This window comes from Maylandia zebra, linkage group LG12 (genome assembly GCF_041146795.1).
Source record: "Maylandia zebra isolate NMK-2024a linkage group LG12, Mzebra_GT3a, whole genome shotgun sequence".
In the NCBI taxonomy this organism is placed as follows: Eukaryota; Metazoa; Chordata; class Actinopteri; order Cichliformes; family Cichlidae; genus Maylandia; species Maylandia zebra.
The window spans coordinates 19,078,615-19,101,223 of NC_135178.1; the positions used below are offsets into that span (position 1 = coordinate 19,078,615).

General features: G+C 41.8%; 1 protein-coding gene across 1 annotated transcript; it reads right to left on the reverse strand.

The window, feature by feature from the left end:
- Positions 1-16,074: 16,074 nt before the first annotated feature.
- On the reverse strand, positions 16,075-19,105 carry LOC143421351 (arrestin domain-containing protein 3-like). Its single transcript, XM_076890465.1, has 5 exons — positions 18,353-19,105; positions 18,124-18,265; positions 17,915-18,005; positions 17,297-17,556; positions 16,075-16,800 (listed from the first exon to the last, which is right to left on the reverse strand). Exons 1-5 carry the CDS (start codon positions 18,382-18,384, stop codon positions 16,543-16,545), a joined length of 783 nt encoding a protein of 260 aa, XP_076746580.1. The 5' UTR covers positions 18,385-19,105; the 3' UTR covers positions 16,075-16,542.
- Between the last annotated feature and the right edge of the window lie 3,504 nt (positions 19,106-22,609).

Below are 22,609 nucleotides of genomic sequence, written 5' to 3' on the forward strand. Positions count from 1 at the left end.
TTGTTAACCTTGCCGGCTTTCAAAATCATATAGGGCTGCACTCAAGCTTCTAGTGAAGTCTTTTTTTTTTTTTGCTATGCAGAAATGCTCTTTGCAAAAGATGTGACACAAAGGCCCCCGATGCACATTGATTGTGTCATGTGGATCCAGCGGTGAGAAATGAATTTGTCATAGGGATGAATGTGCTGCTACTAAATTAAAGGTGAACGCTTTCCTTCGAAAGCATTCGCCAGATTTTAACAGCTTTTTTGAATTGCTCGCCATCTGTTTATTACTTACTGCATGAGACCTCATATGATTTTGCAATACAGGCCAGACGGGAGAGATATATGAAAAATATGGAAAAGGAGGCAAGAAAAAAACAGCCAGTTGAGACCAACTTATCCAAGAGCCTTGACTTTGTGTTGCTTTGCATTGTGAATGATGTGAGCAGCAATCTGACAGTGATATCAATCCATTATTTGTTACTTACAGGACTGAAAAATAATGGTGTACAACACACATCATGCATTTGTTTGTATTTTTTCCCATCGAGACCATTTGGATCTAATTAAAAACAACATGAAAACAGTTCTTTTCATCTGGGAGACTTGGATGCAAGAGAATGATTTACTGCTAATAATAAAATCAGAGGAGAGTATCCCACTGAAAGGGATAAGCCAATGATCATTCATACAGAACATTAATTACAAATCAGATCAATAGTGATGTTCACTTTCCCATGAATGCAGACAAAGGACGCTGTGAGTTATTGACATATGTTAGAGGATTAACAACACATTCTTCAAAAGCATTGTTTGTTTATTACAGTGTGAAACGTTTTCCGGTCATTCTCTGCATGTAGCAGACAAAACACTTCCACAATCCCCAAATGTGCCATATTTTGTGGTCTCTGGTGCGTCACTGTGGCAATCTGTCCCCACGTGTTTTGTCACATGACAGTAACACAACAACACCCATATGCAAGGCCAATGGTGGACGGCAAAGGGGATTCCCTTAATACTAGACCATGCTTTGAAACTTTGAAACACTTAAAAAGGATACAATTATTCTACACAGTTCGGTAATTACCAAAAGAGGACAACTGATGGCTATTAAAGTAATAATCATGAGAATAAAAGTTAAAATTCAAGTTTTCCTCACTAGACATCACATATTCTGCAGTCTGTTGAAGAAATTATTAGGAATTCCTTATTTTGCTAAAGTGCAGTGCATATGACATCTGTTGACAACGCTCATTTGTCCCATAGGCAGTATAAAAGATGGGCGTAGCCTCTGTGATTTCACCCACTGGTTAACAAAGCTCCGTTATGAAGCCTTGAGTTGAGTTTTTGCCATAGCCATCTTGGTGTTTTGAAACTGGTGAGGGGTGGATCTGACTGAGAAAACAAGGACACCACATACTCACATTGCCTATTGACTTGTGATTGACAAATTGTTAGACAATGAGCATATTCTGGATAAACTCTTAGAATGATCATCCATCTGTCCATTTATTCAATTCAATTCAACTCAGTTTTATTTATATAGCGCCAAATCACAACAACTGTCAACTGTGATTTATCAGTCCAGGCTGGGTCACTGGGGCAGCAGTATAAGCAGAGAGGCCCTGTCTCTTTCTACCAACTCATCTGGGGGAATACTGAGGCATAATCTCTCCAGCATGTCCTCTAAGTGGGCGTTCCCAGAACACCTCACCCAGGAGGCATCCTAATCAAATGTCAGATGAGCAATGTCACTCCACCCTTTTCCTGCTGAGAACACTAGCTTTGGACAAACCCTGGTGCTCATTTTCGCTGCAGACTGCTCAGGTGCAAGCTGGAGTTCACTAACTGATGAAGCCAAGAAAACTACGTCATCCACAAAAAGCAGAGACAAGATCCTGAGTCCATCAAGGTGGAAGCCTTCCACCACTTGTCTCCGCCTTGAAATCAGTGACAAACCTGTGGCAGCTAAATACCTCATAAACACAGGTCAGACACCCCATACTCCCAAAGCACCTCAAACAGGATCCCCTAAAGAACACAGTCAAATACCTTCTTCAAGTCCATAAAGCACATGTAGACTGGTTGATAAATGGCAAATGAACTGGTTTTTATGTAGTGCTTTTCTACTTTTCTTGAGCATTCAAAGCGATTTATACAACACGCCTCATTAACCCATTTGTACACATTCATGCATTCTTGAGTTTAAACATTGAAAACAGTGCTTGTATGAATGTGTGTGATAATGAGAGTTAGTACCTTCAAACTCTGCTTTCTATCTAACATTCACACATATTTACACTCTGATGGACGCATCAGAGAGCAACTTGGGGTTTGGTATCTTGCTTAAGGATACACTGGCATGCAAAGTGGAGCAGTCAGAGATCGAACCACCAGCCTACTGATTAGTAAATGACCTGATCTACTTCCTGAACTAGAGTCACCCCAAACTCTCACACTTTGGGCAAACATCCATACACACGAACAAGATAAAGAGCTGGTCCAGTGTTCCATGACCAGGATGAAAACCTCACACCTCATTATTCCTCCTGAATATTAGGTACAAATAATAGATTTGTGAAAGATCAAAACTTATTAAAAGAACTTCAAGTACTCAATATGACAGTTATGACCTGAAACTAGTGTCTAAACTGATTAAGTCATCAGGGGACACATTTAATGAGGTCACAGAGCAAGAAAATCAAGAACCAGATTACTATACAACTGGAAGTCTTTGTGCAGCCAGAGTAGTAGCCCACTGCTGGCCATAAAAAAGAATGCAGGTTCATGGCACTTTCATTTGTGAAACATGAAAGCTGGAAGTCTATCCTTTATACCAGGTATGGGCAATTAATTTTTCCAAAGGCCTAAATGAGAACCTGAGGCTGCTGTCGAGGTTCTGCACTAATAAGCTGAACTCAGTTCTGCTCAATATTCTTTTAATTTCTTCAAAAGCTAGTTAGTATGGACATCCACAACAGTCCCAGTTTCTTGTGTGGCCCCTTGGGAACATTAATTGCCCACATCTGTTTTATCCTGCCTGTTCTTTCTTCTGACCGGCTGTGTGCAGCCCTGATTTTTGTGGGTTGGCCTATACTTATGAGCAGCTGCCTAAACTAAAAGGTTGGTATAAACCCAATAAAGATGTGCTTAACAGTGGTGTCTGATATTTAACTGTGCGTCCATCCATGATACAGAGAAGATTGACTCATAGAAGTAGGGTCTGGTATTTAAAACATTTTACATTTGCAGTCATCAGGAAATTAAGCTTAGCTAAATTGCCTCAGCTTCCTACAGAACACACTGTGGTTCCCCTTTTAAAATGAAGGTCAGTAAAATGGTGACCATAACACACAAAGAATGAATTATGGGAGTAAATGAATGAATTTAAGGAATAAGTAAGACACAGATTTTTTTTTTTCCTAAGACCTGAACTTGCAGAAGCGCTAACTGTACAAAAGGCAGAGCCAAGGCCTCAACGATGAGGTCTGTGAGTCCTACTCGAGTACAAAAGGCATAATGAGGAACACATGGTGTATGCACTAAGAGCCAAGTGAGAACTTAGGTGAGTAATACACAGAGACTTCTTATTCCACTGGTCTGTTAAGAGAGCTTTGCACACAAAGAGAGCATAAAACATGATGCTGAGCATAATTACGTTTGTTTCATTTCCCTCAGTATTCTGTCTGTTTCCTCCATCTAGTGGCCAAAGCATATAAAGTTCTCCAGTAGCTTTAACTACTTTGTAAAATAACCTGTTGCCCAACTTGGAGATTTTTTCATCTGTTTTGAAGAGCAAGATAACATGTTATTGTTTTTTTTGTTTTTTGCATTGATATTTTTGTATATGCACAAAAACTTATCTGTAATAGAGCAGTGTGCCAGTTTTTTCACTGTCATAATTTAATTACTCCTCATTATAATTGCTATATTCATTCTGAGATCCAGTATCAATGCAAGTATATCTAAGAGGAAAGTCACGTGAAGACTGTTGGGCTCAAAGCACACTGGATTTTTCACATTACTGCACTCTGACTAGACCAAAATAAAGCCTCTGTGTGCTTCACCGCAAAGATTTGCTCGGCCATAATAAGATAAATATAATAAAATTAACATTTGATCGTGAAATTATTATTATTATTATTTTAAAGACTTTAACTTTGTCAGACTGCTCATGTGATCACTGCTCTCTATCCAACACAAGAGGGCAGTGTTTTCCCTTTGCCTAAAGGGAGGGGACAATCAGGTGAATATTTCTCAAGGTCAAAATTACACATCATGGAGCCTTTGGGCAGGTAACTGGGTCATCTAAAGGTTCAGCAAAACGCTAAAAACCATTTCATTATGTAGCAACACTTTAGTAAAGAGTCCATAATATAGCAAAGCTGTCCTAAAAAGACAGCTTAGCTTACATTAATAGCACTACAGCTCATCAGTTTCCCCAGTTATGTCAAACATCAGCTCATCAAATCATCTGATAGTCTGCTTACTAAAAAATCCACTGTTTATGATTTGCTTTCGTAATTCTAATCACATCAGCTGAGACTGAGGGTGCTTCTGGCAGTGCAAGGAGATGTGTGATTAACAAGCCCCTCAGTGACAAGCATTACATACACATAAGCAAAGCAGACACTATACCAAAATGACAGAGAAAAAAGGCCGCCTGTCTAAAGCGGGAGCTGCAGTGGTTGCACCATTTGCTCACATGCAACCAGATGCATGCACACACACAGACACACACACTCAAAAACCATCTCTGAACTCATCCACAGGAAATGGATCTGAGCAGTGGAGGAGCTGAGTTTGCCGCACAGGCACACACGCGCATACACACACACACAGAACGCCTGCACCCCCATTGGTTGACGTCTCTCCACCCCACCGCAGGAGTCTCTGAGGGGTCTGCTGCAGTACTCTGCTCCAGGGGCCTGGAAACGCTGGAGTGAGCCATTTTTTCCCCCTCTCTACTTCTATTTTTGGGCTGGATATCGAAGGTCCACAGCCTCCCTCATTTTCCACTGTTTTCCAGAATACTGGTTCCCAGTGTGCACTGTTCGTATGGCATTCAGTTCCTTCTCTGCAGATAAAAACAGCAGGCCTCTAGCTCAGAGAGGCAATATGATACCACTGAGACAACAAGAATCTGTGCAATAAGCTAGTGAGGAAGGACGCATAAATCGTGCCTCTGCTGCAGGGCCCAGGGGCAGCAACCCAGTGCTCAGCCAGCCATGTAGACTCAGGCCACAGCTAAAAGAATTTGGGAAGGACCCTTCCTGCAGCCCACACCCTCCCCCACCCTAACAAAAAGAAAGGATTTAACCAGTCCTCAGTCAAACGAAAAAGAAACAAGTTTTATTATTTCAAGTCAAAGCCAAATGTCTTATTTTAAATTTTCTGCTGTCTGTTGTGGGAAAGTGACCCTCAGTAATATGCTGTTTATGTGTAATTAATATAACTATATAACTAGTACAATGTAGCGAATACTTTATTTAATGCAGAGTAGCATACAGAAATGTCAAAAGCATCCTTGTTTAACCCTAGATCACATATTACAATGGCCATTTTGAGCTTCCAAGTGTTACACCGATGAAGGAAAACCCCATAAAACATAAACAACAACAGTAATCATAAAAGGGTTGTTTATTCTGATAATAATAACTGCAAGTATAGCTGCAGTTCACGACTAGAGCTCAGCTGTTGCACTGATCTGTTCATAATGGGACTAAAGAGTTAACTTATACTGGCAAATGTCACAGGCTCTTAGAAAGTGCTTGGCAGAGTCATGAGTGTATAGTGTGTAAACACGGGAAATCCTAATTGAAATGGCACAGTTAAAGGAAAATAAAAGGGCCAGCATCTCACGGGTTTGCAGCCACTACCTGCAGGGGGAATCAATCTCATCAAGCAAAGATCTCCAACCTCAGTCTGAGAGTAAAACACAAGAGTATCTGCCCACATTCATAAAATAGAGGGAGGTCCCTAATTCCACAATAGCCTATAGGGCTTCAGATTCATGTAAGAACCTGTCAGAGGGAAGAAGCATGTTTATGAATGAACAAACTGCTTCTCTGCCCGAGTTCATTGTGGTGTCTGTTTGGCATGGGGATGGATAAGAAGTCCTGCACTTTAAAACTGCTGTGTGTGGTTTTTTTATGCATTTAGTTGTCACAGTTGCAAACATTAGGGAAAAAAACTAAACTTAATAAACTTGTGAAAAAACAAAGGTAGAAATGTTTGGGGGGAAATTCAGAGTTTGTAATCTGTTTGCAGGATCCACAATGTTTTACAGCTGTTTGGTGTGACAGCTGATTGACAGCGTGTGATTTTGATGTTGTTGTTGTTTTTTGTTTTTTAAAGCAGTGGTTTCTGTTATCTCCGCGGCCTCAGAAATGGGTATCCGGCTTATTGATGGTGGGGAATGCCAGCGGGCATTAGAACAGCAAGCGGCCATCTGCCAGCCTAGCGAACTAGCAACCCCACCAGCTGCAGTCGCAAAACGCCCTACAAAGCAGGACATGCATGCAGCTTCTGACGTCTGCGGCCACACTGCGCTACAAAGCCCAGAAAAACCAGGAGCGGAAACAATGAGAATCAAGCTTATAGACGCCGCATAGGTCCACCGCTGGCAAGTTTTTTTTGAGGGAAGAGGCTGCTGTTAAGTGCACATCAGTTCATTTCGGATGGCCGGTTTGCGCGAATATTTTTCCACAGTGAAAAAATCTACATAAAAAGACTCATGCAGGGGCACTTTAATACCCCGACATGGCGACGGCAAGAAAAGGGAGAGAGCTTTTTACTATTTTGGAAACTAGCGCGGACACAGAAAGTACAGCGGCGTGCGACAGCCAAGACTCTCCGCTTAACCTTTCGGCCGATGTGAAGTGGTTTGAGATTCCGTACAGAAAGCCAGACTCGGACGAGGAAGACGAACTGCGGGAGGAAGAGGAAGAGGAGGACGGCGGCGGCGAGGGGGAGAATGGATTCACGAGCACAGCAGCAGCCGCGGCGGCGGAGACTGCAGACGCGGCCAGCTTCATCGCAGGAGGAGGCTGCAACATAATTTTAGTCACAGGCAGCAATGGGCTCAAGCACGACGAGGAGGAGTATGCAGAGGACTGCTATTATTCTACCTCCACTAACTGCTCTGACACCACCTCGAACGATTCGGATATTGATTTCTCCGATTTGGAGGAGGAGGAGGAGCGCAGGAGTTTTTTCAGCTTTGAAGATGATTTGGATGAAGACTGCACTTCTCCCGACTTCTGGGGCGAGCCTGACCAGGTAATTTCAATCGAGCCCTTCTCCGCTGTCAGTGGCCCTCAGCACTCGCTGGGGGACGATGCTGACACCCGTGACTATTTCCGGATACTCTTCCCAGATTCTCTTTTTGAACACATGGTAGAACAAACAAACAATTACGCCCTCTATCGGCAAAGGAGGAGCGGAAAATCAGACCCCCACTGGCACCCAACTGATGTTAGGGAGATGAAAGCTTATGTGGGGCTGAATATTCTTATGGGCATCAATCAGCTTCCAGACACCGGCATGTACTGGGCCAGTGATATTTTCATCGGCAATGCGGGCTTTAAAAAGACAATGACGGCGAGGCGCTTTGAGAAACTCACCCAGTATCTCCAGCTGTGCGACCGTGAGTCAGAGCCCGTGCGTGGGGAGCGTGGATATGATGGCCTCTTCAAAATCAGGCCTCTCCTTGATGTGGTGGAGAACACCATGTGGGACGCGTACGTGCCCAATCGTTGTTTGACCATAGACAAGTGTGCCATTGTCACCAAGGGACGTTTCTCCCCCACCCAGTACATGTCCTCCAAGCCCCTCAGGAAGGGGCTGACAGTGTGGATGCTGTGTGACTCTCGCTCAGGCTACTGTCATCGAGCCAAGATCTACGTAGGCCGGCCCAGTGAAGACGAGGCAGCAGCCTGCCTCGGTTACAGAGTGGTAACCTCTTTAGTGCGCGGCCTGGAGGGTCAGTACCACCATCTCTTCATGGACAGCTTCTTCACCTCTGTGCCCCTCCTCCAGAGGCTGCTGAGAGACGGACAGTATGCCTGTGGGCCCACTCAGCCCGGGCGCAAAGGTTACCCAGAGGTCCTCCGCCCACGAAACGTCGGAAAGCTGTCCCAGGGCGAGTTCTACCAATGCCAGCGTGGCAACCTGGTTGCTACTGTGACAAGGGACGCCAAGGTGGTCAGCTGCCTGTCCACCAACTCCGCTCCAGGAATTGTGGGCATCAGTCCAGGCCGGCAGCAGCACGAGGCAGACAGAGATGGTGAGAATGACAGCATAGACAGCTCAGGTTTGTCTTTTGGCGTGCCCCGACCTCTGCCCTTGCTCTTGTACCAGGAGAACATGAGGGGCGTGGACCTGTGTGACCAGCTGAGGGAGTGCTACCAGGTTGGCAGGCCGTGCAAGAAGTGGTGGCGCTACTTCCTGTGGTTCTATGTCAACCTGTGCATCGTCAATGCATACATCATCCTGAGGGAGAGCCGGGGGGGCGCGCCACCAGCGGGCTTCAACGGCAAGCAGTTCACCCAACGTCACTTCCGTGTTCGCCTGGCACAGCAGCTGATTGGAGACTACCAAGGGGCGAGGGGCATGGAGCGGGCAGCACGCAAGAGACACGCAGATTCACCCATAGAGTATGGACATCGCCTAGAGCGCATGTCGGAGCGCTCGCGCCGCTGCAGGAACTGCACCAACAAGGGACTGCGACATGAAAGCGTGTTCGGCTGCAAGATATGCAATGTCCACCTATGCAGGGGAGGGTGCTTCTCTGAGTTTCATAAATAGAAATGAACTGTTTTTGTTTTGTTTTTATATCCTTTGTGTAATCAAACAACTTGTGTCAAGGGATTTTTTTAGAACAGTAAAAACTATTTGTAATTCCAAAGGTTACCACTACAAGTGCACAATATAGTCACACTTTATGTAGAGCTAGTTTTAGTTTTAGGAGTATTATTGCACGTATAATAGAGAAAAATAATAAGAGAAACTGTAGATTATTTGAATTAGTATAGAATGTTTTGGCAACTTGCCTTCTGTAACACTGACAGAATTGCCTTGTGTCACTTTTTTATACATTTAAAATATGTTAAGGATTTTATATTAAAAAAAAAAGAAGAAGAAGAAGAAATCAAACTTTTCTGCACTTACAGAAAGAAAGATCAGAAAATGTTTACAGTGGGAAGTTTATCTTTCTCCTTTTCCAAAATAAAAACTTCATTTTAATGCACTTAACAAACGCAGTTCTTTGTTCCCGTGGCCCTGAAAGCATTATTCATATTCTAAGGAGAAACAATGAAATGTGAGCTTTAATGAACATGCGCTCCTTTAAAAACAGGTTCAGCTTTGGTTGCCCCCTCTTCCTTCACTCATGAAAATCTGTGTGTGTCTCTGGCCGTTCAAGGGGACGCAGCTTGGAGCAATTAGAGAGTAGAAAAAGCCCCTCAGTAGTCTCCAGCCAATGGACCCAGTGATGCCATTTCTTTCTCCAACCACACTAGAGACACAGAGCCATCTGTGGCCCTATTACACTCAGTCCAAACCCAAAGAGTGGTACTTGTCACTGACACGAATGGAAAATGGAAGAAAGGCAGCAGAGACGCACATTTCTACAGAAGCTTTGCTGATGGATCGATTAGAGTTTGAATCGTGTAAAGCAGCTTGTGCACAATTAGTGAAATGAGTGTGCGCAGAATCAAATCTGCTCCCGAAGAAGCGGGACCGGTTAGATTGAGAAATATTCAGATTTAATATGTATTTACGTAAGATTTTCTGCACACTTTGCTGTCTGCTGGCAAGCTAAAAGCCTGTACGTAGGCAGAAATAGGCCGCTTGAGCAGGTCAGACTCCCCGTCTCCCGTGTCTCTCCTTCTGAAGTCTCTCTCCTTCCTTTCTCTCTCTCTCTCTCTCTCCCTCTCCCTCTCCCCAGGCGCTGCTGTGCCATCCTACACATTCATGCACCCTCCCTTCCTCTTCACTCCTCTCTCTCTCTCTCTCTCTCTCTCTCTCTCTCTCTCGCACTCCCTCAGCCGTTCCCCAGCTGGGAGAGGGTTAGTCAACTGGACGCCCATCCCGCTGATCTGCGGGAGCCCCATGGGGAGTTGCCATGGCAACCGTGGCCGATGAAGACAGGGAGTCGCCGGCAGGCTCACATGGTTGTCATGGTACTCACTCTGGCTACGGAGGTGGGAGGTGCCACAGGCCACACCTCCCTCTACCCTGTCTCCAAAACCCAGGAAAGGCTGCGGCGTGTGTGTGTGTGTGTGTGTGTGTGTGTGTGTGTGTGTGTGTGTGTGTGTGTGTGTGTGTGTGTGTGTGTGTGGAGAGAGCTGGCTGGCTGACAAGCCTGCACTGTACATGGAGCCAGACTGGTTACCAGGCAGGCTCTGCTACAGAGCAGCCAAGACCATGAGTGCAGCCAAAAAACTGAACCAAACTGCTGCCCTGTAGAGACGCCTTCATGCAGGTGTTCCCGGAATTAGAGGAATCTGTCACACACTCATTCCCAACCATACTGACAGCTTGTATGCTGGTATACTGAAGAACATGGCCTACACTGTCGCTGCTTTTTGCAGATATCTCCATGCAGGCGGGGGAGGCAGAATTAGCTTGATTTGTCTGTGTTTGACCACACTCCAGATTTCTATTGTATTCAACCGTAAACCATTTAGATCCTGTAATTTCCTCCTTCTTTCCAGCTTGCATTGACATACGTCAACCGCTGCCAGTCTTCCTGTGCCCACATAGTCATTGTACTGTCAAAGTATCACAGTTACTTACAATAATTGATATACTAAAAGCCATTTGTGACATATATCATTTTATGTTTCCACTCAAATGTTAATAGTCTTCCTAACACACTCAAGTCACACACGCTGACAAGTCAGCTGCAACAGATGTGGGTTGAAATATGATTTTTAATTTTCCAATTACATAAATAGCAGTGCAGTGGGAAGGCAGGCCAGAACATTAGAATCAGTGCAGGTCACGCTCATGTTTTTGTATTATTAATGCTGAGATCTTTTCTGTCATTTTTTTCCCTCTGTTTTGTGGGCTGACTGTGAAATCGTGAAGCCCTGTTTGTGCTGAGTCAGAACCAGACACTGCTCTCTCTCTCCCACTACCTCTCTTTCTCTCCCTGTGGGTAGGTGGGTGTGCTGTATGTGGTCCCGCAATAGTCAAATGTTTCTAGGATGAATCTCAACCATAAAATGCTCAGCTCTCAACATGTTGTTCCTTCCTAGGCAAGGAAAGATGTCTGAGTCTCTGTCAGGAACATGGGCCTGGTTTCACTTAAGAACCGCTGGTTGGGTAACACATGTTCTGTTAGAATCATGAATGTGCCTTTGTTAAATACTTTCCTCTGTTGCAAAACGAGTCCACGGACAACGACGAGCTTGAGAAAGCCCTACCATCTGATTCTCAGCTCCTTCTGAGTCACTGTGTCTCGCCGCCGCTGCGCTGTGTAAATGTTCTACACAAGACGGAGGGAGATTTTGAGATAAGGAATTATGTAATTATGCAGTTTCTCATATATAAGTTTGTTTTAAAGAACTAGTTTAGACCAGATCAAAATTCTGATTATTTCATACAACTACGTCAGGAAGAATCTTACTCTACTGTACAAGAACTGTGGTTAGGTACTTAACCTACAATGTGTGTCCATTTAATGGTACTTTGTACTTCACAATTATGCACAGAGATATGTGAAGTTTGTTCTTTTTGATTGGATGGGTGTAGAGGTCTGTTGCCTATTTAACAAAGACTGTATGTTGATAATACAACAGATGATTAGTATTTAAAGCAGCAGTTACCAAATTTTTTTGAATTGTGACTCTTTTTAAAATCAAGATCTGACTGAGGTGCAGAATTTAACAGAAGTATTGCATTAACTGTCCAGGAATTACAGGCTTTTTTGTTTTGTTTTGGGGGGTTTGCATCGTTTTCCATTTTCAGAGGCTCAAAGGTTATTGAACAATTGCCTGACATTTGGATTTATGGCCAGTTAGTGCTTTAAGTTAAATTAAACTGCCATAGTAAATTTGATAATTTTCAATATGAGGTCTAAGAAATGTCAATGAAAGTAAAGGTGGCCATTATTAGGCTGAAAATAAACCCATCAGAGTGACAACAAAAACTTTAGGAGGGGACAAATCCACAGAAAACACCTAAGTGGATGATCACAGATTTTTTTTCATTGGCCCTTTCCTTGTGTTTTGTGTGCTACAGCATCATTGTACTGGTGTTTTCTTAAGTTCGAGTGCATTTGACCTTTCAGGGCTGCTGTAAAAAAAACACAAAGAAACCCTTCACAACATCTATCAAAATGCAGAGCACTCTAAAGTATCTAGGCGTACCATTGCCAGAGTCTACAATCAAGAGACACCTTAATGAATGTAAATTCAGAGGGTTTACAGCATAAAACTCAATAACAGAAAGGCTAGATTAGTCAAAAAACATCTAAAAGAACCTAAAACAGATTAAATAGAAATGATCTTCTACCAGAATGATGGGAAGAGGAAAGGAGCTCAGCTCGTGACTTAAAGCATACCACATCATGCTTCAAACACGGTGGAGGCGTGGGAATGTATAGCTGCCAATGCCAGCTAGCGTTTACTGATGATATGACTGCTGATGAAAGTAGCAGGGCTATACTCTCGTTACCCAGAGCATATGCAAAAGCAACCCAGGAGCTTATCGAGGCAAAGAAATGGGATATCCTTCAAAGGTCAAGTCAGTCACCTGATCCCAACCCAATAAAGCAGCTTTTCATTTATTGAAGACAAAACTGAAAGCAGAGAGATTCACAGACAAGCAGCAGCTGCCAGCGTCTGCAGTAAAGGCCTAACAGTGGATGTCAAGGTTGTCACTGACTGCACAGGATTTAAAACAAGTATTAAAAATAATCCTTTTAATTATTTAATATTATTAAATATTATCTCAGTCTGTCCAGTTACTAAAAAAACGAGGGCTTTGTGAAAACCCCTGAATTACAGTCTGCACTTCAGTCAGATCTTGATTGTTCGATTTAAAATCCCCCGTGATGGTGTACAGAGGTATATTTAATAAACATCCCGCTTTGTTCATAAACTTATGGACCTAACTGCCTGATTCGGAAAATTAAAAATCAAACAATGTGGAGCTGTGTGTAGTGAAAGACACATTTCCCTCTAAATTTATCTTACTATAAATAAATAAAAATCTTTTTCTACTCTCTAATGTGGCCCACATCTCCACCTAGTGGACACTTGGGAAGTTGCCCACTTGAGGTAGTTCAAACATCCACTTATTTAAACTCGTGTTTTTATTTTCAGTCCTGATATTAATTTCAAAGAACATGCAAGCCACTTCCTGGTGATCTAACACATCCTTCTAACTAGGAAGCTTTCTAAACCAGATGGACCTCTTTTTCGTCTTTTTCTCATGTGGTTTTGGTGAACCCAGCAGGATGACCAGAGGGAGTTTGATTACAGGCTCTCTTGACAGAGGGACATCAAGGGTAACCTGTACAAATAAAATAAAGATACTTTGATTACTTACATTCTTTTTAAGTTGTGTCTGATTTTGCCTTTAATCAAAATCTACTTCTTCTGTAGACTAGATTGTATAATGCACTCTGTGTCTCCACCACAGGACCAGTGTTTACTGAAAGCACTGGCTTAAATCTGTTTGAGCGGATGGCATGGAACAGGTTGGACTGCAATGTGACGCTTTATGTGGTCTCATCAGTGTGTGGACAAGCCATGAGGAAATCTCCCCTTTCCTCCCTCTCACACTTCCTGTCCCCAGTATGCAGCCACTGTGCAGTGCTGTTACCGCTGTGCAAATGTATCCCAAAAAACCTCAGATCTCATTTGACTTATTGTCTCAGTGTTACACTGTTTCATCTTAAAATACGGTATTATTCTGTAATGTAACCTGGTGTAAGGCCATATCATTATACTGTCTTTAAACACAGTCTGTACCTTGAGTCTGTACTCCAGCTTCATCATGCAGCAGTTGAAGAAGGTAGGAGGGAGCTGCGGAGGGATACAAAGAACTTTGGTGGTGGTCTGACTGGTTTCAGCCGGAACAGGCTCTCCTGTCCCAAACAGGATGTCATTTGTGTGCACTTTCCTCTTTGACTCAGCAACAAAGGTCTGCTTCTCACACAGGTAGAATTTGGGTATTACTGCATGTGCTGAATCATTGAGCACTTCCACAGAGACTCCCACTGCCTCACCTGTGTATGTTTAGAAAAAAACCCCACATTATTTATGTCTCAGTTAACAAAATTTAGGAAAATATATTCTGTGAGACATCGGTTTACCTTGCTTTAATCCCATTTTTTCTGAGGTAACATTCATAGTCACCTTTCCAGAGCCATAAAATGAAATCCTAGTTGCGTGTTGTTGCTCCTAGTATAATAATAATAATAAAAAAGGCAATGAAATAAGTCATGACACATTTAGGAGAGCTGAAGTTGAGCTCAGTCCAAAAAGAAAAAAGTTTTTGTTTTTTTTGTCTTTTACCTGAAGTCCAATGATAATCATTTCTGATTTGGAGGCAAAGGGGAACTCAGACTTGGTCCAAAAAGGAAACTCCGTCTTGGTTTTGTGTACAAGCCAAATCGACTGAGTAAGCTGTGCCCGCAAACTGTATGTGATCCTGCCCCATTTCCCTTCATAAGATGAAGGCATGTCTCTGAAAGAACCCAGAGGGAAATGATTTCATTCAAACATATGGAAAGAAAGTGTTTACATAATATAGATTTATTATTAGAGATCATGTTAGAGGGGAACACATACACATCTGGAATTACAAAGTTGAATGAATACACATTCCTCCCAGGGCTGATGGTTACCGAACCTTATAAAAAGAAACACTTTATGTTACCTGTATGTTCGTCAGTATTTATAACAGCAATTATATATCTCTCAGCTCAGAAACTTTACTGGGACAATACTAACCATCTCCCTTTTTATCTTGAAGAATAATGTGTTCAAAATAAAAGTATTTCTTCTTGTTGCTGTGGGCCACAATATCCTCTCCTTCTTTTTCATGCCAAGTTACCTTAGCCTTCCCTTTGGCTTTGACCGAAAAACACTGCACTTTGATTTCCTTGCTGATCACCACTATCACATTTCCAGAGAGGATGTCCCCAGGGGAGAAGGTGCCTTGTTCGTTCACCTTGTTGAATTCCACAAAGAGATGCTTGATGGTCATTAGAAGGATATATCAAACCGTCTTCTTATGGAGTGAAAGTGAGAGAATCCTCATTTGGTTGAAATTAAATCCCAACAATTTACTGCAAGCAGGTTTGACTTGATCCGCTGGGATGGAGTCTTTCCTTGACGAATAAGGATGCCAGTAAGGCAGGCGTATTCAGTGGAGCAGTGGACCTTCTTCAGAAGCTGTATCTGCGTCACACAGTATCATGTGATCAAGCCTGCAGGTGTTGCTTTCACAAAGGTAACTCTAGCCTCTACCTGTGTCACTGGTGATGGTATCGTATTGTATTACTTAATGATCAAGCTAAGTGATGAAAAATTGGTGTAGAAAATTCAAACAACAGATTTCTGAGGGCAACATGATGTCACTTTTGTGTTGATTTTTATCAAATGACTGTTTTTTTAATGTTCTAATATGACGTTAAAGGTGAAAGATTTTTAATGTGTTTGAATACTGAGTCACAATAAAATTAATTTAACCTTATTCTAACCATAAAAGGTACATAAGATGGAAACTTTGTTTTGAATTAAGTGTTAGAGAGTGAAAGTCTGAAAACAGAGACCAATCCAACTTGTTCAGTGTGTCATACTGCATTTGATATACAGTGTTTAAGCAATAAAACTTAAAAAATTAATAATTAAAGGTTTTAGCACAACTTTGTGTGACTCAGTTTAGTTAAAAAGTGCTGAAATACACTGAATCATTCACCTGACAGCCAAAGTGCAGAACTGAAATTCACACAGAAGAACTTGAAAACTACCTCAACATCTGAATTAATATTGAATGCTCATATTCTTTAAATCACAGGAAGACTTGGATGAAATTAGTATAAGTCAACATAATGTCCTGTGAGCTTGGTGTGTGTGTGTGTGTGTGTGTGTGTGTGTGTGTGTGTGTGTGTGTGTGTGTGTGTGTGTGTGTGTGTGTGTGTGTGTGTGTGTGTGTGTGTGTGTGTGAGAAAGAGCCAAACTGGTATCAAATGACCAGGTAAAAGAGTTTTAAATCTTTAAGTGTTTTGTGGGTTTTATTTCAATACTAACTGCATTTTAGTGGGGAGATAATCTACACAGACTAAACACAGAGACAGTAGATTACATTAGATCAGTTGAAATGTGGAAGAATTCTCCACAGACAGGTAAATGGTTTCACTTCTAATCATACATAATTTTCCAAGACTGTAACTCTGGTCAAAATACTTTTTGAACCATGAGGGTCCCAAGGACTCTCTCAAATAATGGGGTCTTTCCTGCTGTTGAAACAAGCTCCTCACTGGAAATACAATATATCATTATGGGTCTGTTAGAAGGTACACTTTGATCCACACAGTTCAAAAAGTTAACATCTCAATGCCATCATCATCGAGAGTGGTAGTGGGGTACGTCGCATGTGCTCCGTAGGGAGGTGGAAGATCTCCACACTGGGGTGGTGTTTGCTGGGGTGTAGTTCCCCAGGCTGGATTTTCTGGGTTCCTAAAAGTGTCAAATCCAATGCCAGCAGAAGGATGTGGTTGTTTCACAACCGCAGGCATGATAACTATAGGAAGTTTGAGCTTTGGATCAATGGAACATTTGATTTTCATTTGGACCTGTGAAAACAAAATAACACACAAACAGTATTGTTTAGCTTTGTTTGTTTGTTTCAATGAATGTAGATGTTGATTCGCATGATTAGGAAGTATTTATATCAGCAGGCCTTTGTTGTTGCCCTGTTTTGTCACTAGAGGGCTCCCGTGCTTTAATCCAAGTTTCTCACTCTTTGTCTTTTTCCCTATTAGTGTTTGCACTTGCCTCTTAATGAGTGCTTTTCTTCCTTTATATGGAAGTACTTTAGTTCCTCTGAGTACTTAGATCCTTTGTTGTATTTCCTTTTGTGAACGTTAAAAAGAAGAAAAGCAGTTTTCCAAAAAAATGATTTGTTACAGTTACCTGTGACAGAAAAGAGGTGCCACTAACCAACTAGCAGCCCAAATAAAACAACCAAAATAAAACAAAGACAAGCCATCCAAGCTTCCTACCATTAGTTATATTACTTAAGCAGTACTCAAGTACACAAACAAAAGGACAGCTCTACAAGTTGTTTACCTTCAGCATGTACTCCAGGTTGATGATGTGGCTGTTCAAGATGGAGGGGGGTAGGTCTCCAGGGATGGTGATCACCTTGGTCACAGTTTTTCTGCCAGAAGATGCTTCAACAGCCTCAGCCTTATCCCTAAGGATGTCGTGTGTGTAAACTGTCCTGTGGCCCTGGGCAAAGAAACTGTGTTTCTGATACAGTTTGAATTTGGGCTTCACTGTGCGACTCGAGTTGTTGTTGATTTCAACTGTGACCACGAGAGCTTCGCCTGTAAAGTACAGAAAGTTATCCTGTATAAATCACTGCCAAGCACAGAAAGACATTTCCTTACATCTACATAATATCTAACTTCCTTTCACTAATCAAAGGATCAGTGCCACAGAAACACCCCTCACTGAATCATGCACACTGGTTTCCTGTTTACAAGCACTTTAAGTAGCTGAGAGCTGGGATGAAATAAAGCAGTATTTTTAAATGATGGGAAGTATCATTTAAAAATACTGCTTTATCTGAAGAGTGAAAGCGCTTGACTCAACCAAACTTATAGTCACTTTCCAAAAAATAAAAATAAGGGAGAGGGCAGAAACTGAATACTGAAAGGCAGTAAGCCAAGTAAAGATAATTACCTTGCATGTATCCCATCTGAGTGGTATGAACATCTACTGAAACCTTTCCAGAGCCCAAAACAGATTTATCCTTATGAGTATACTGAGGTTCCTAAAAAGCAGACCCCCACATTATAAATGTGCTTTAAGGTAATGATCTCATCTGCCTGAACACTATCAGTTATGAAATTAAATGATTGCTTTTTTTTTTAGGATTAATGATTTCTTACCAGAAGTCCAGGAATGCCCATGTCTGCCTTGGACACAAAAGTGAAGTGAGCCTTGGTTTTTCTTGTAATTGATTGTGTCAGCTCTGCTTTCACCTTATGAACAATTTTTCCACGGGCTCTTTTATAGGTTGATGGCAGTATTCTGTAAAATACAATACAAAAACATTCAAATGACCCACTAAGAAGCATAATGGAAATCTAAACCTCTGATTAAGACAAGAAGAGGTACCCATCAGGAATCCTGAACGAAAAAGGATACATGTGTCTTCCTTTTCCAATGACTTCAGTGCCTGGAAAAGAAGTAGGTGTTGTTTTGAACAGTCTGTTAAACAAGGAACAGTGTATCACGTGTCAGCAACTGTGTTAATTCAATACATCACCATCGTGTCTTGATTCTCTCAAGATATCTTGTTTGATGTCATAATATGTCTCAGTAGCCCAGTAATCGCGGTAATCATTCTCTCCGTAATTCTCAGTCCAGCGTACCTTCGCTCTCCCTTGTCCTCTAAAAATCAGCGATTGGATCTTGGTTTCACCAGACACCTCCACAATAATTCTTCCATTAATCATATCTCCATTCGTGAAGGTGTTTTTGCTGTTGATGGCATCGTATTCGATTGAGAATCTTGTAATGGTCATTTTCAGATGGCAAAAAGTGGGATAAAAAAATTCTGTTGCAAAAACCAAGAGAAAACTCAGGCCAGTTGTGCCCAGCACAGCCACTCTCTGCCGGTTATATCTGCTTTCAAGTATACAAATAATGTGAAACCAGTTTTTCTTGTATCATACACCCTCCCAAAGCAGTGCCACTAAAAGATTTTCAGCTATGGAAACTTAACGGGGTTTAACATGAGATTACATTATGAATGATTTGAGACACACTCTCTGGATAACCAGCATGGTCTCTTCACAACCACATATTGGGGCAGCGAAAAATACCACCTTGTTTCTCTTTATTTATTTTTTATTGTAGGTGTGACTGCCACATGCTGGCTGCATCACATGATATATTTCACCACACCTACAGTAAATTTTCCACTTGATGCAGATTACATGCCATGATGTTAAAACTCTTTGAAATCCTAAGCAGAGGTGATGAGAAGTAACCTTAACAATAGACCCCGTTTTTCAGAGAGATGACAAAAGGGCCTTTTGGGGGGGGGGAGCATGCTGCTGTTCTCACGGCCCCTGATTCCCAAGGCTTGGGAGATAAGTTTCCACATATTTTGATAGCAAAAATTTGGGGGAAGTTCCCCAAAAAGGATTAACAAATTCTTGTTTGGAGGACATTACTATTAAATAAAACAGTAAAAGTATCACTAACAACACTATAATATTCACAGTAGGTTTAGAAATAATATTATATGAACGGTATCAACTTTTCCTGGGGAAACACGTTCTAAGTAAGTTAGTGTTAATAAGTGTTAATGACCCCTCTTACCAGATTAATTTTGTCTTAATAGTCAAAATTAATCTGGAAACACTGGCAAAACCTAAAACATACCAGGAAAAAAATGTTGCGGTCAATATTTTGATGGCCCCATGAACTGAAAGCAATTAACTCAAAGTAAAAGATGTCTAGTTATGTCAGCTTCATGTTTTGTGGTATATCTTGAAAAATTACTAAAATCCAAAGACCACCCCAAAGACGTTTATTTCGTTAAAAAAGTTTATTATCATACAGAGCTTTATTTCAAAGATACCAAAAAAACAAAACAAAAAAGTGCATTATATGTCACCTGCAGGCTTGATATTGTAATGCTGTTAACCAGTGAATGGAAAATATTTTACTCTTTACTTTTCAGAAAGGGATCCTGGGATCGGAGAGCACGGGATGGAACATAAAGGTGCAAAAGATCAGAGAGGTATAAAGGTGGCAATCCATTTAAAGCTTTGTAGGTGAGCAGCAGGACCTTAAAATCTGCTCAAACCTGACAAGATAGCCAATGAAGGGATTTCAGTACAGCGTAATGCACTCAAATTTTCCAGTTTTAGTTCAAATGCGAGGCGCTGCATTTTGCACCATCTGTAAACCTCTAAAACTTTTCTTTGGTAGCCCAGAAAAGAGATCGTTACAATGATCAATACGTGAAGACACAAATGCATGGAGAAGAACCTCTGCAGTCTTGCTTGATAAAACTTGTCTGATTTTGGCTATGTTCCTTAAATAATAAAAGGTGGCCTTTGTTGTCTCTCTTACATGAGACTCAAAGGAGAGCACTGTGTCAAACCACACGCCCAAGTTTTTTACCTTCAATTTTCAAGATTAGATTTTGGGACATGTATTGAAATTTTTGTGGTCCAGTGACCATCAACTCTATCTTATCAGTATTAAGAAGCAGGAAGTTATCCGATTACCAGCCCCTAATTGCAGATAGACACGATTCTAATTTAGACATGTCAGCACAATTTCCAATGGTTAAAGGAACATAAAGGTGCAGGTTGTCAGCGTAACAATGAAAAGTTACATTAAAAGAACGTAAAAGAACACCAAGAGGCAGCAGATACAGGGAAAACAGCAATGGGCCAAGTACAGAGCCCTGAGGGACCCCATGCCCCACTGCACAGGTCTCGGAGAGATCATTTTTAAAACTAACAGTCTGAGATCTCCCAGACAGATAAGATCTCAGCCATGATAAAACATTTCCTGTAACTCCAATAAAATGTTCAAGCCTATCCGATAAAAATACAGTGATCCACAGTGTCAAATGCAGCACTTAGATCTAGTAGTACTAAAACTGAAGTGCGATCACTGTCTGCATTTACCAACAGACTGTTTGCCACTTTGATTAAAGCTGTTTCTGTGGAGTGATTTGGTCTAAAAGCAGACTGAAATGGTTCAAACAGATTGTTTGTTGAAAGATGATCAGTGAGCTGCTTAAAAACAACTTTTTCAAAGACCTTAGACAAAAAAGAAAAATGTGAGATGGGTCTATAGTTTGCAACTAAGTCAACATCCAGTCCAGGCTTTTTCAAGATTGGCACTACCACAGCAGATTTAAAACATTCAGGGAAGACTCCGGTCATCAATGAAGTATTTAAAAGAAACAGAATGTAGGGTCCTAATACTGACCACAGTTCCATTATAAGTACTGTTATACATTTTCTGCTTTCTGGAACACGTAGACACTTAAGATATGAAGTGTTTAATTAAAAAAAACAACAACAAAAAGAAACAATCAGGAGTGGATACTCCTATATGAGGCAGTTAAACACACACTATAGGGATTTGGTATAGTCTATAGCCACAGAAGTGCTTGGTGAACACTAGAGTGGCTCTTAATGACCACAGTATGCTTCTCGGTGTTTTCACACCATTTCCTGGCAAAGCATCTGGTCAGACCTGTTGCTAGGATTTATTCTCAAAATCTGGCAATGGAGGGTACATTGCATATGCTCCATAAGGAGGAGGGGGATCTGACGGTTGGGGAGCTGCTATTGGTTGTTGTGGCTCAAAACCCCACACTGGAGGGTTTGGGTTCGGGTTCGGGTTGAATCCAAAGGGGGTAGCAGCAGCAGCGGGATAGTGTGGTGGCACTGCAGGATAGGCCTGGAAGGCTGGCAGGATGGCTACAGGAAATGTAATCTCTGCAGAAAAAACACTTTTGCAAACAAATGAACAAAGCGTGACAATTGTGTTCAAACGCTTTCAGCAGCTTTACACAAAAGTCTTTCACTGTGTAAAATAAAGAACCGACAGAGAGCTTTAAATATCGCTCTGCTGCGATAACAAAGTAAAATGAAATTCATTTTTCTTTCGAGGAACAGAGCATTCCTTCTTGGTCTGCCAGAGATCAGTAATATCTTCCCCACTCGCTGTCTGAGGAGGGTGCACAGTATCCTGCGGGACCAACATCACCCTGCGCGCCACCTTTTCCATCTGCTGCCCTCAGGGAGAAGGTACAGGTCTATACAGGCCAGAACATCCAGACTGGCCAACAGCCTGTATCCACAGGCTGTGAGGCTCCTGAACTCTCTGCCCCCCTCTCACGGACAATAACCATATCCAACTTCTTAATAGCAATGAACTGGTCTGCATTGGTGCATCATATCTTTATTCTCTTCCCCCTCCTGCCCCCCCCCCCCCCCCCCCCTCTTTCTTAAATAGATAACTATCATATCTGATATCATATCTCACAGTACAATAATATTGAATGGGTTGCATTGTTGTATTTTGTCATGTTTCTCAGGTCTTTGTCTGAATTTCTACGAACATTATTGCTAAGGATTGTCTTATTGCATTGGAGTCACACTGGGTTAAATATGTACACTTGGGTTTTAAGGGGTATTTATTATTTTCTTCTTTTTTTGGGGTTGTATGGAAGTCCCAAACGCAATTTCATTGTTCTTGACAATGACAATAAATAAATAAATACTAAATACTAAATACTAGGTTAGCACAGCATAGATCTGGGCTGTTAGCTGATCTGGTGACTGATCTCCAGTGTGACAATGGGTATTAAGTTACTGACTGGAAACAGTCTTG